Raw genomic sequence first — 13,846 nt, 5'->3', positions numbered from 1 at the left:
GAACCCAGTAAGCAGAAAGAGACTTTCCAGGGACTCAACTCACAGCCTTTCTCCATCCATGTGTGGGTGTTTGTGCATTGTAATTACTATCTTTCACCACAGGGGCCCTTGAGAGGAGTTGAAAGATTTTAACTCTTTTAAGTAATCTATGAAACAATTATTTGTTGAGCTTATTTTACGAGCCTCTAGAGCCCAAAACTTCAATCTGCAAGTCTTCTCAAAACTACCAAATAATTCAGTTCTGCGGAGGTACTTTGACACATGGGTAGACACAAAAGAAGCTTTGCAGCATAGCAGTACTTGTGGTAGGGTACTGTTTGTACCCGCCAGGCATTGTTGGAACACAGAGGTTCATGATACAAAACCCCCAAGAGAAGTGCTTATGAAAGGCATTTTTCCACATTGGACAATGTTTTTCCCAAGAAAAAGAAACTTCTCTTCCCTGCATAGAGAGAGATTCCAGGATTAAGATGCAACACAGTAGAGGGGTAAGAGCATAGAGTTTGAAATCTAGGCCACCTGGGTTCAGATCTCAACCCTGCCACTTAATAGCTGTGTGACCTTGAGTAAGTTACTTAACCTCTCTTTTCCTTAATTTTTACACCTGTGAATTGGGGGTGATTGAGAATAGTCCTTACCTACTGATTCAAAACTGGTATTGAGGGATAATTGGGAAGGAAAAAAAGGATTTTCCTGGAAACTGTTTAACCATTAATAAATCTTTTTTTTTACTTTTTTTTAATTATAGAGAGATCACAAACATTTTAGTTAGCTATTGTACATTGAAATGCTGCAAAAGGAGGGATATAAGGTGCAGCTGTGAGTGGTATGATATACAACCAATTAACTAATACCTGCCGAGTGGTTTTTTTTTTTAATGTTTGATTTATTTCTGAGAGAGGGTGAGAGACAGCATGAGCAGCGGAGGGTCAGAGAGAGAGGGAGACACAGAATCAGAAACAGGCTCCAGGCTCTGAGCTGGCAGTCAGCACAGAGCCTGCGTGAGCTCGAACCCACAAACCGTGAGATCATGACCTGAGACTAAGTCGGACGCTTAACCGACTGAGCCACCCAGGCGCCCCCTGCCAAGTGTTTACAGTAGTGGCTGGCACATAATTAGTGCTACAGTCGATTCCACTTATCCAGGTTTCACTTTCCTGGGTCTCCGTTACTGGTGGTCTGGAGGCAGATGGTCTGGAGGCAATTCTGATGAATTGGCAGGAGGTCAAAAGTAGCCTAACGCTGCGTCACAAAGCCTAACGCATTCATCTCCCCCCATTTCATCACGGAGGCATTTTATCGTCTCACATCACCACAAAAGAAAGGTGAGTACAGTAAGCTATTTCAAGAGAGGGACCACATTCTCATAACTTTTATTGTAGTGTATTGTTATAATTGTTCTCTTGTGATTAGTTATTGTTAATAATGTTGTTAATAATAATATTGTTGTTAATAATAAACGGTGCCTAGTTTACACGTTAAACTTCAGGTGTATATGTGTGGGAAAAAACATAGTGTACATAGAGTTCGGTACTCTCTGTGGTTTCAGACATCCACTGAGGCTCTTGGAACATGTCCCCCACCGGTAAGGGGGGACTACTGCATCATTACTAATACCCTCCCCAACTCCTACTCCAACATTTGGCCCTTTTCGCAGTGGTCGTATGAGCTATGAGTGCCCTAAAGCAACTTAAAAAACTAGAGCAGATATGTATCTTTTAGTGTGCGTGAAGGAAGTCTCTCCCCAAATGCACATGGCTAGAAGTTAGACTTGGAAGTGGGAAGCAGTCACTTTGAGAACCCCACCCCATATGCTTCCCTAGACAAACCACTTCCTGTCCAAACATTATTTTCATGTAAGAGGAAAATAAACATTTAAAGACAGCTGGAAAGAATCAAGGCTCCATATAAGGATACAAACTGATGCCTGTCGTTACCAGCTGCCAAATCCCAGAAAGGACTATCTCTGAAACAATACAGAGCAAATTGTTAGTTGGGGAAGGGGAGGAATGAAGTTTTTTTTTAAAGTCACTATTTGCTATGAAGCATTTCAGGGAGAGAGAGGGGAGAGACAGAGAAAGAGGCTCTGGTTTGTACTAAAAAGGAATTAAAATAAAAAGCAGACTCCAGGACCCTGGACAAAGGAGCCCTTGTCTTAATTTCAGTTCTGTCACTGACAAGCTCTGTGATGTGAACTTGGATGAAACCCTCAACCTCCAAGGCTTCAGTTTCCCCAGCTGTAAAATGAAGGAGTTAACCAGATGATCTATAAGATTTCCTACAGCTCAGACATTCTATGACTTTACGAAATAAAATAGATGTTAGATCTTATATTCAGCAGGCAACAGAAGCCAACTTTTGGCTGGAAACTTAAGCAGGAAAAGGATCTTTTTGCAAAGGTATTATTGGTAGCTCACAGACTCAAAGGGAAGGCTAGAGAACCAGGCTGTGAACCAAGGGAGTTTGGTGGGAGTTCGGGGTGTATTGGGGGAGTTTAAAAGCAGGAATGACTCAACTCTGCTGCTGGAGTGAATAAGCTCCAGTCATTTTTCTCTCGCCGGTACATCATTGCACCTATAAATCAAAGTCCTGATACAGAAGGTCAAATTGGTCTAGCTCTGGCCACACATCATCCTTTGGCTGATTAGCAAGAAACTTTGATTTACAGTCTCATCAGAACATTGTTCCAGGGGCTCCTGGGTGGCTCAGTGGGTTAAGCGTCCGACTTCAGCTCAGGTCATGATCTCACAGTTCGTGGGTTTGAGCCCCACGTCGGGTTCTGGGCTGACAGCTAGCTCAGAGCCTGGAGCCTGTTTCAGATTCTGTGTCTCCCTCTCTCTCTGACCCTCCCCTGTTCATGCTTTCTCTCTCTCTCTCTCTCTCTCTCAGAAAAAAAAAAAGACATCTTTCCATGGGTAGACATCGTTCCATGGGTGAAAGGTAATTCCGTAAAAGGAAACTGGCATAAGGTAATGAAAGAAAGATAATGCCTACTATGTGGCTCTTCACTACAGATCTGCTTGCTTTTATAATATCAGACACTGATACCACTCTTCTGTGTGAGAATAGATGGGCTATTTTTACAGTCCATCTGAAAATAAACATAATGTTGGAGGGAGATGATGTCGTCGTGACAACTTTGTGGATGGATACCCATCATGAAAGTTTGGGCACCAACACATGCTTGAAGAAGAGCCTTAGCACACCTTAAGAGATTGTTCTGGGCAGGGAGGGGTGGGTTGGAACCAAGCCTGTGTTTTATTTTTAAATGCATCTCACTGTACGTCTCCTTGGAATTGAGGAGGAACATTCACACGGGCACCTGACAGTCTTTCTTCTTCTTCCGTGTTTACAGAGCCCTGTTTTGATTCTGATGGTCAATTCCTCTCTCCTCCTTAAGAACCAAGCAAATCTTGATTCTACTATCCTACTATCCCCAGTCATTGATTGGTTTAAGAGTGTGTCTGTGATCCAATATCCGATGCTCTGACATGAGGAGAAATCTGGAGAGCCTTCTTGTAATGGTTTCTTTACTCTTAAAAAGGACATTGTGGAATTAGGGGATGATTGCTGGTGCTGTGGTATCACCGTTTAATCTCTTCTTGAAACTGGGAGAGGGACAAAGCCAACAAGTTGATGATGGCAGAGAGGAAAGTGGAGGAAAACCTTGGGTGCTTTTTTGAGTTCTTGAATTTGCCAACTGGAAGCACCTTCTTCAGAATTCCTGTTAGGTAAGACAACAAATCTTTTTATCTTTTAAGGCATTTTGATATGGGCCTGTTATTATTTACAGATGAAAGTGTCTCATCTTGGGGCACCTGGGTGGCTGAGTTGGTTGAGTGTCCAACTCTTGATTTCAGCTGGGGTCATGATCTCTCGATTTGTGGGTTTGAGCCCTGTGTTGGTCCCTCGCTTGCACTCTGTCTCCTTAAAATAAATAAAACGTTATTTTTTTTAAAATTTTTAATTAAAAAGTAAAATAAAAAAAGAAAGTATCTCAACTGATACCCTGCAAAATAATTTTCTTCCAGTAAGCAGCAATATTAGATCCATATTTCCCTCTGGGAACAGCCTTAACTCTCAGGGAGGAAAATAACTCACCAAGAGGATTTTGTGAAGTATTATTTCTACCAAAATGTTCTGATTTCCCCCTTCCCATAATGCATACTTCGTCTTGTCTTTCAAATCACAGAAGCTTCTAGACTACATTGTCTTTACTAAAGTGTATGATTTCCAGTTTACAGACGGTTTTTTAATGCATCTTTGGTTAATGTCACACCTCTAGGTTAATTGATAACATATCTTATTTAGATTTTAAAAATGTTAGAACTTTCTTCCACTCATTGTCCTAAGATCACAACCCATCAGAATAGCACCAATAGTTAGAGATGATTAAGAAAGATGTAGACAGAAAAGAGAAGTAAAATTAAAAAGAAACAGAGAAGGAAGTAATCAAACTCAATTTATGAGAATAAACGCCATAAAATTGAATCCAAGTCTTTATTCTGCCATGTTTTACATGAAGGGAAAGAAATATAGTCGGGAGAGTAAAAAAGAGAAAGACAGACAGACAGAAGCCATTTACTGCCAGAAGGAAAAAGAAAAATGCAATCCATATAATATTTGTCTTTTGTAAAATTTGCTTTTATTAAATATAGACTAGGTACAAAAGCATATTTTATATACTTCAATCTATGACTGAATCCACATATTGGACCAGAGACCACAGGCAAATTGGTGAGCTTCTCAGGCCTCAGTTCCTTAGGGACAATGACACCTGTTTCCAGAAATCATTGTGAGGAAGAAGTGCAACTATATATGGCATGTGCCTGATGTACAGGGGGGCTCAGTAAATTGCTCTTTATCCAAAAAATATGTATTAAGAACCTTCTGTAAGACAAGTATCATACCAGCTGCCAGGAATATTATGGTAAGCAGAATCAGTCTAGAAAGGGAGACAGACATGAATTAATAACCATGAAAATAATTGTAAGTAACAGACAGTGAAAGGGCTATGAGGGCTGAGAAAGTGTATACTCGGGAAATTCTACCTCTCCAGAAAGATCAGGAAAAACTGTGGTCGACGCTGCTTAAAGCCACCTTCTTGAAAAGCCTATCCTGCTCACTCCCAACTGGAAATGATTCTACTGGCCTGTGAATTCTCAGCAGGAAGCATGGAGCCCATGGATGACATTTATCTTACTCTATTGTGTCTAGCATCATAGCCAGTAGTAGCATGCCCTGTTTCCTCTACTAGATTATAGACTCTTCACAGGCAGACACCAGGCCATCTACATGTTTGAATACTTCACAATATCTATTAAAATCTATTATTTCAATAAATAAGTGAAATTAGCTTTCAGGAAGCTGCCATAATTTCATGGAATTTGAAACTTAATTTATGCCTTTTGTAAGCCGAATTCTCATTGATTTCCAAGTCATTTGTCTGAACGTAATAGGCAATGTTCAAGGAAACAATATTATTTGGCCTCTTAGAAATTGTATAATATCTATCCCTCAACGAGTGTGATACCCCTCAACTCCTGCTGAATAATCACAGACCTGAGCCTGACTCACCTATTAATCACATTTACAGGACAATAAAAGTGAGTCTAGTAGAATTCCATTTGCCAAATCTTCAATCCCTAAATTTTATGATTAGAATCTCAGTTTGTGACCTAGAAAAAGAAAGGAGAGGAGAGGAAGGGAGAGGAGAGGAGGGGANTACCAAAAAACCCTCTGTGTGCTGAATCATTCATTCCTGTTAGGTTGCTTAATATTAAATCTGATCCTACCATTAAAATCTAGAAATCTGCTTAGAAAAGCAATTTTAACCATATAATGATGTCAGGAGATTAAATTCTATCTTAACTCTGGAAAGGTATTTTTCTATTTTTCAATGTTAAGAGATTGTCTATATGTGCTCTTATTGTAATTAATAACTATAACTACTCTTGACATCAGTGGTGGCTATAAGTAATATGAAAGCTGAAATAATCAGAAGGAACATTTTGCTATTATCGTTAAATATTCAAGTTTCACTTAGGATTTCCCTTAAAGTCATTTGATTTTGGTATCTGTGAATTTTTTAAAATATCCTCAGTGCCCAAAGGAGGCAAAGTTTATAAATCCCAACAAATACATAAACAAACAACCCAGGCCCTCTTATGTAATCTGCCAAACAGAAACAATCTCTCTGTATAGGAAAACCCATCAAATCAGATTCTGTAATGTGGGCTAATGAGAGAAAAGATTTTCATCCTTGACCTTGGTTTTTAGTTCCTTTAAAAATCAAAATCTTGAGGCCATTGTAAGTTGTGTAATGATGGATAAGCGAGGAGAGTAAGCATTCCATTGGTGTTTTTATGGGTTTCATCAGCTTGTTTTCCATGACTCGATGGCTTCATGAAAAAACTCTCATTTCTTTGACCTTGTGGGTCAAATGAATGCTCCTGAGCCAGTTTTCCTCAACCAGTTAGCATTCGTACTGTTTCCCATTGTGCATTCTCAGCTGGACCCATATATTGGCTAGTTAATTCATTACTGAAATAAAATGATGAGTATTCTTCAAAAGGGTTTAGTCCAAATGGTCCAGAGGAATTCAGAGGGATATTCTGAAGATAATAGAAAAAAAAGACAAATATTATTCATGGAAAAATGTTAAGTATTACTTGAAAAGAATCAATGGAGAATGATTTTTAAACTGTTTATTTAAACTCTGTCTTATAAGAACATCAAAAATCTTCTCAATATCACTGATTAAGAGTTCTCTCTAATCCTGTGTTAGGCGATGGAGCCTCCATTATAAACCTAGGAAGACAGTGTGGCTAGTGGTAACAAACATCTCAGCCTAGGACCCAGGAAAGTAGGGTTTTCTCAAGCCTCTGCCACCACAGTATCTTTGGGTTATTGTCCTCTTCTATAAAAGTGTAAGTGTTCATACAGGTTTCTTTTCAAGAGACACAGAAGTTGGGACTTAATCATTCATTCAACAAATACTTATTGGACATCTATTATATGGCAGGCAACATTTCTGCTGAATGAGCCGTCTCTCCATTATGCTCCCTGAGTCCCCTGTGAATACCTGTATCATGTTATTGGCACTCTATTGGAATTAGGATTCCTCAATCTGATTTCTCCAATGACTCCAAGTTATTTTTTCAATGAGGAGCAGAATTCTTGGCATACGTTAGGTGCTCAAAAAGGATTTGGTGAATAAACAAAGGGGATCTCTTCATCTGCAAGGTTGAGCTTCCCAGAACGAGGACCAGAATGAGAGTTATCAAGCATAATGTTTCATTAAAACAATCACATGATTACATTAGAGTCGACCTAGCAATTTCTAAGCCAACAGCAGACTCTGATTCCACTAAGACCCAAACACTAAGACCTGCTTCTCTCTAGTCCTGAACACAAATCTATCCCTGGCACTCCATTTCCAGTTTGACATTATGAGCCATCTACACTCTGTCCCTTTGGTTGCCTCTCTAGGTCTGCACTCCACTTTTTTTCCACTCTGCTCTGGTGTCTCTAGCTATGATTGGGTTTGACCAATGGGAAGTACCAGCACATTGGAGAAAGAGAGAACAGCCAAACTGAGATACTTATTCTCTCTCTTCAGGGCAATTGCAGATTGTTGTGTCACTTGATCAAAAGTCACAGTCCTTATCAGCACCCCTCCCCACATATTGTGTGTGTGTGTGTGTGTGTATGTGTGTGTGTGCACCTGCCCCTGTGTCTATCTCTCTGGGTTCCTTGCCCCTTAGTCTTAGGGACAGTAGCAGTGCCCCATTGTTAACTAGTTTTAGGATGCTGCACTCTCTTTTTGGGTTTTCCCACATCCTAGCTTAATATTAAACTCACCTCAAATGATTCAGTTTGAGTATACTATTGGTTTCCTGCTAGAATCTTGACTGGTAACTACCCAAGTATCATGAAGAATAAATGATCTAGTAATACACACACACACACACACACACATACACACATTGGACTATTACTCAGCTATAAGAAGAATGAAATCTTGCCATTTGCAATGACATGGATAGACCTAGAGAGTATTATGCTAAGCAAAGTAAGTCAGTCAGAGAAAGACAAATACCCTATGACTTCACTCATATGTGAAATTTAAGGAACAAAGCAAACAAACATGGGGGAAAAGAAAAGAGAGGAAAACTGAGAAACAGACTCTTAACTATAGAGAACAAACATGGTTACCAGAGAGGAGGGGAAGGTGGTTTGGGGGTGAAGTAAGTGATGGGGATTAAAGAGTACACTGTTCTGATGAGCACTGGGTGTTGTATGGAGGTGTTGAATCACTAAATTCTACAACTAAAACAAAGGCTAGATCGTTTACTCTTACCACCACAAAGCACAATGAAAGAATACTAATAAATGCTAACGTCTCTCCTCTTCCCTGTTACAATTTTTATACCCCACCACAGCTATCAATAGTGCCTTAACATAACAGCTACTGAATAAGTATTTGTTGAATGAATGATGAAAGATATGAAATGAAGATGAAAAATATTTCTAAGAGGAGTGCCTGGATGGCTCAGTTGGTTTAGCATCAGACTCTTGATCTCAGCTCAGGTCTTGATCTCAGGGTCATGAGTTCAAGTGTCACATTGAGTTCCATGCTGGGTCTGGAGCCTACTTAAAAAATACAGTGAAACTTTGATTTGCAAGTATAATTCATTCCAGAAACATGATTATAATCCAAATCATTCATATATCAAAGCAAATTTCAAGAACCATTGGCTCAGTTGTAATCATGTGATGTTCAGTATCATGTACTACTTGTATTGCAGACATTGTTCATTTATCAAGTTAGAATTTATTAGAAATGTTTCCTCATCATGAGGAACACTCACAGACAAGTTATTCACAATCCATATATACATTTTGAAAGCGCTTCTGACCATAGTTTGGGATTCAATCACATGAAAATCAGTGTACATGAGATTTATTATCAGATGTTATATTTAGGGAAGTTTTTAATTTCAGTAATTGAGGGTCATTAGGTATTCTGGCTTTATAAATTTACATTCTCTCTTTTCTCATGTTTTGACTGAAAGAATGATTGGCCTCCTGGAATTATGTATGATCCAGCCCTAGGACGAAACAGCCAAGGGATGAGCTGACGTCTCAGGCACCCATGTTGTTTAATAGGCTAAGAGATTAGTTTATTGGTCCTTCCTAGACCTCAGAGAAAATAGTGATTTTATTTCATGCCATCTAATTCATATGAACTGCTTTTGCAAGCTCATCACTTTCTGTCTCCTACACCAAGATAGAAATGAAGTTTGAGGTAAACTGTATCTCCTTGGATCTTTCATGTTCATAATGAATAAAGGCAAATCATCAGTAAAGCCCAGTCTTCACTCACCGTGTATACTGATCTTGCAGATGCATCGTGGAAGTAACTTCTAGTTCTGGTATTGGAGGAAGCACTTTCTTGACCTGAGTCAAGGGCAGTCTCTGCTTGGTCCCTATTTTTTAAGAAGGAAAGCTGTTCTAGTCTGTACGCAGTCAATAGCAGTGCAAAAACAGATACAACACTTTCCCGTATACTAAGAGAACCATGCCCTCCATCTAGCAAGGATATTGGCAGTTTCCATCACTGGCTAGATTTCCTGTCTACAACTGTGACAACTTTAACCCATTTCTCTCAACTCTGTTTCTCTCATGTCTCTTCCTCCACCCAACTTCCTGAGCACAAGACCTGCAGCATAGTTAAAGGGGGAGCAAAGTAGAGAAAAACATTCTTTGTGTTCAATGCCAAGTAGAAAGAGAAGAACTTCAGTATGGAAACTGACTACAAACATTTCCTTTTTGCATTTGTTAAAGTAGTTCCCTAAGGAGAATATCAAGGACATCTCTGATTTCAGGGACAATTTTAACAAGAAGCCAAATTACAAATCAGATGAATTCGAATCTGGCCTCCTTTTCTAGGACTATGTGACATCAAGTCCTTCTAATATTATCTTCAGCTGACATCAAGGTAGGGGATGAAATTTCAGATCCATGGCATATGGAATTTCTTTCATTCCACTGAGATCTGGGGTCTTGCTTTTCTAGTTTTTATACTGAAACTTGAGTTTTACATAATACATGTAGTTTTTGCTTCACAGATGTCTCTTCTTTTTATACAAAGCCCTGGACACGAATGGAAATGAGGTGACCTATAATTTAAAGAGAAGTTTGAGTAGCTGCTTCTTAAGAAGACAAATCAAAAAGGAAGATTTAAGTGTAATCAAGAATATGATGCTTAGCAAAGGAAATTAAAAATTTTTTTTTAATTTCCATATGCATCAAAAAAAAAAAAAAGAATATGATGCATCTTATCCATGAAGATGATTAAACACTGGTATAGGTTACCAAAATGGAAATGCTGTCAAACCATCCATCAGAATTATATTCTTTTAATCAGGAAAAAATTTAATTAGAAAGACTTACATTGGATTCAATTTTATGAATGAGGAATACAGTCACATGACTAAAATTTTATAAACTAGGGGGGGATATCAAGCAAAACATCTCCCTCTTTACCCCATTTCCCACAGACAGGCACTTTCTACCACATCTCATAATTCTTTCCCTTCTCTCCTTCCTCTGCCACAGGAAATCAAGGTTTTTAGTTTTTTGTTGATATATAGATGATAGATGATAGATAGATAGATATAGATGATAGATTTATATGTTTATATGTACATATATGTTATTTTTGTCTTTACACAATGATAACATACCTTACACAGGTATGTATATTTAATGATCTATCTCAGAGACCTTTCCCCATAAAATCTACCTCATTCTTTTTTACAGCTTCCTGGTATTCCATAGTATGAATATATCATCATGTCTTAAAGCACTTTCCTATTAGATTGTGTCTATTCTGGTATTGTAAACATACTAGCAATAAGCATTGTATACATGTTATTTCTCTCCTAAATTAGTAATCCATAGGAGAAATCCCTAGAAATAGAATTACTGGCTCAAAGGGCTTGTACATTTGTAACTTTGATAGTTATTGCCAAATAACATATAACAGAAGTTGTAGCACATTAGCCTCTTGGTTTACCTTAGTCAAGTATGAGAGGGCGAGTGCCTACTGCCCCTGGCCGCACCGTGTGATGTCAAACTTCTGGGTTTTTACCAGTTTGGTAGATGAAAATGGCATTTCAGTAGAGCTTTATTTTGCATTTCCACCTGAATGTAAGCTCAACAGAGATCTTTGTTTGGTTCACTGCTGTGTCTCCTATCCCCAGAAGGGCAACATTATTGACATATAGTAGACATCAAAAAAAAAAAAAAAAAAGTCTCTTGAAAGAATTTATTCTGAATGAGATTGAACAGCTTTTCATATATTTAAGAGCCATTTGTAGTTCCTTTCCTATAAACAGTCCATTTTTATCCTTTACCCATTTGCCCACTGGGTTATAGTCTTTTTTCCATCAATTATTAGGAGTTCCTTATTTACCAGGAAAAATTGCTTATCATATGTGATGGACTGCAAGTAACTTTTCCCTAATGGTTTTTACTGTGTTCATTCTTTTTCATACAGTCAAATTTGTCAGTCTTTTAACTGAATTTTGTGCTATGGATTGAAAGCACTACTTTGTGGTTATAAATGGATTCTACTGTTGTTTCTCCTATTACTCTTATGGTTTCATGTTTACATTAACATTATTGATACATTTGAAATTTACCCTAGTAGTAGTGTGAACTCTGGACTAAGCACATTTTTCCCCTAGATGGTTATTCCGTTGTCACATCAGCATTCCTTCAATAGTCCTTCTCTTTCCTTGATTAGATATACCCCTTTTATCATTTACTCAAGTCCTAAACTTTCTAATTTTTCATTAAATATTTTTGTCTATTTACGTATCAGTACCATGGTGGAACGGATACTTCTCTTCTATATGTTTCTATGTCAATTTTTTTCCTGGCTGTTACTGACAGCCTATTTTTCATCAGGATATTAAAATGACCTTGTTTATGATTTAGGAAGAACTGGTATCTTTATATATTCATCTTCCAGTTCAAGAACATGATATACCATTTGTTGTTGTTCAAGTCGTTTTTATGTCTCTCAGGAGCATTTTTCTGAAGTTTACTTCAGACAGGTCTTCTATGTTTCTTAATACTAATTTTATTCCTAGTTATTTTATCTTTTTATGGTTGTTTTAAGTGCAGTACATCTTCTAATTGGTTGTAGTAAATATGTGAATGCTATTGATTTTTTTGTATTATTTTTGCACCCCGCCCCCACTGAATTTTAATTTTAAAGAATGTTTTTAGAGAAATTTGTTAAATTTTCCAGGTATACAAAGTGATCCTTTTACCTTTCCAATTTCTTAACCAGTATTTCTCTCTCTTACTTAATTGTGTTGGCCAGTACTTCGAAGACGGTGGTAGGTAAAGTGGAAATACTGGACATTCTAGAAAATTTCTGACTTTAGCTAGGCATGCTTTTAGTGTTCCCCTAGTAAGTGTGATTCTGGGTTTTTGTTTGAGACAGATATGTTTTATCATGTTAAGGAAGTACTTGTTTATGTTATTTTTAGGAGACTTATGAACTTTATCTTTTTTTAAACTGAGCTGCTACTGGATTATTTTGCTAATATTTGTTTAGGATTTTTGCACATAAGTATATAAGTAAGATTGCTCACTGATTTCATTTTAGACACAATCGTTCTTAGTTTTAAATATTACTAATGTTGGTATGCCTTAATGGCTCAGTTGATTAAGCATCCCACTTTTGATTTCTCATGATCTCATGGTTCATGAGTTCAAGACCCGTGTCAAACCCTGCATCAGGCTCTGTGCTGACAGTGTAGAACCTGCTTGGGATTCTCTCTCCTTCTCTCTGCCCCTCCCCTGCTCACTCACACATGTGCTCTTTCTCAAAATAAATAAATACACTTTTCAAAATATTTTTAAAAAATGAAATTCAGTTTCTAGAACTCTGTCCCAAATCTACTGAATTACAACCTCCTTTAGAAATGGTCCAAGAGCCTGACATTGTACAGACATCAAAATAATTCTGATGCACATTTGGCTTCAGATTGAACTTACCATGCAGATAATTGCTTAGACAATCTCTGACAAAACATCTTATAATATTCAGAAGTTGAGATTTAAAGATAGTTCTTCTTAAAATTAAAATGTCAAAAAAACTATTCATGAAATTAATTAATTGCCAAAGAAAATTAACAGAGCTCTTTTGGTTAGAAAGCCAACTACTCATAATTTGCTGATTCATTTGGTTTGCTGATGTTGTATAATATGATATACATAATTTACTACAGAATGCTATTATCTGTCAAAATGATTGCTAGTTACAAGTAACTCTCTAGTGGTACATTATATTCTGTTTCTCCTAGTACCCAAGGACATGTAACTCATATGCTAATAGGAAAACTTCTGAAAAATTGATAAAAAGGCCAAAAGGCAGAATATATGTCATTTTAATGCCTTCTTCAGAATAGCTAAGATGGGTGGGGTATTTTTCTAGTTCTACACCAGGAAATAGAGTTTCTTTCAAACAATATTAATTCACCAACACTAGTTAAGGCAGCAGAAGGAGTCAAGACTATCTTAAAACTTCACAGAAGTCTATTCATGAATTTGTCAAAGGTCTGAACCAAACATTTCTTTGACTTTTTTCAGGAACCTCAGAAGAGCCTAAAAAATTAAAAAGAACCTCAATATGAGTTTTGGCCTGCCTGAATCTAGTGAACAAAATGGATTTCCAGTGGTAGAAACTTTGATTAAAAATAAAACTCCATGCTTTATGTTCTTGAATAAACCCCTGTCACACTGGCTATGACAGTGTCCACAT

At 37.6% G+C, this 13,846-nt stretch overlaps 1 protein-coding gene and 1 long non-coding RNA gene across 4 annotated transcripts in view; one reads left to right on the top strand and one right to left on the bottom strand.

Annotated features, from left to right (window-relative positions):
• Nucleotides 1–1,258: 1,258 nt before the first annotated feature.
• Nucleotides 1,259–13,845, top strand: LOC144227323 (uncharacterized). The gene is made up of 4 exons (XR_013333910.1): nt 1,259–1,325; nt 2,890–2,969; nt 3,356–3,731; nt 13,675–13,845. It is a non-coding gene; the product is annotated as an uncharacterized LOC144227323 (long non-coding RNA).
• The window catches only part of TMEM156 (transmembrane protein 156), a 42,596-nt gene continuing 34,481 nt past the window's right edge, over nt 5,732–13,846 (bottom strand). The window contains exons 7-8 of one of the 3 annotated variants that reach the window (XM_077758942.1): nt 9,389–9,491; nt 5,732–6,614 (exon numbers count right to left, since the gene is read on the bottom strand). In XM_077758942.1, coding sequence (XP_077615068.1) covers nt 6,468–6,614; nt 9,389–9,491 — 250 coding nt within the window. In that variant the 3' untranslated portion in view covers nt 5,732–6,467. The remainder of the gene's footprint in view (nt 6,615–9,388; nt 9,492–13,846) is intronic. The other 2 variants (XM_077758940.1, XM_077758941.1) reach the window with 2 other exon arrangements.

This window comes from Crocuta crocuta, unplaced genomic scaffold (genome assembly GCF_008692635.1).
Source record: "Crocuta crocuta isolate KB4526 unplaced genomic scaffold, BGI_CrCroc_1.0 scaffold223, whole genome shotgun sequence".
NCBI lineage: Eukaryota > Metazoa > Chordata > Mammalia > Carnivora > Hyaenidae > Crocuta > Crocuta crocuta.
The sequence above is the reverse complement of the archived record's forward strand: the minus strand, read 5'-3'. Positions and strand labels throughout refer to the sequence as shown.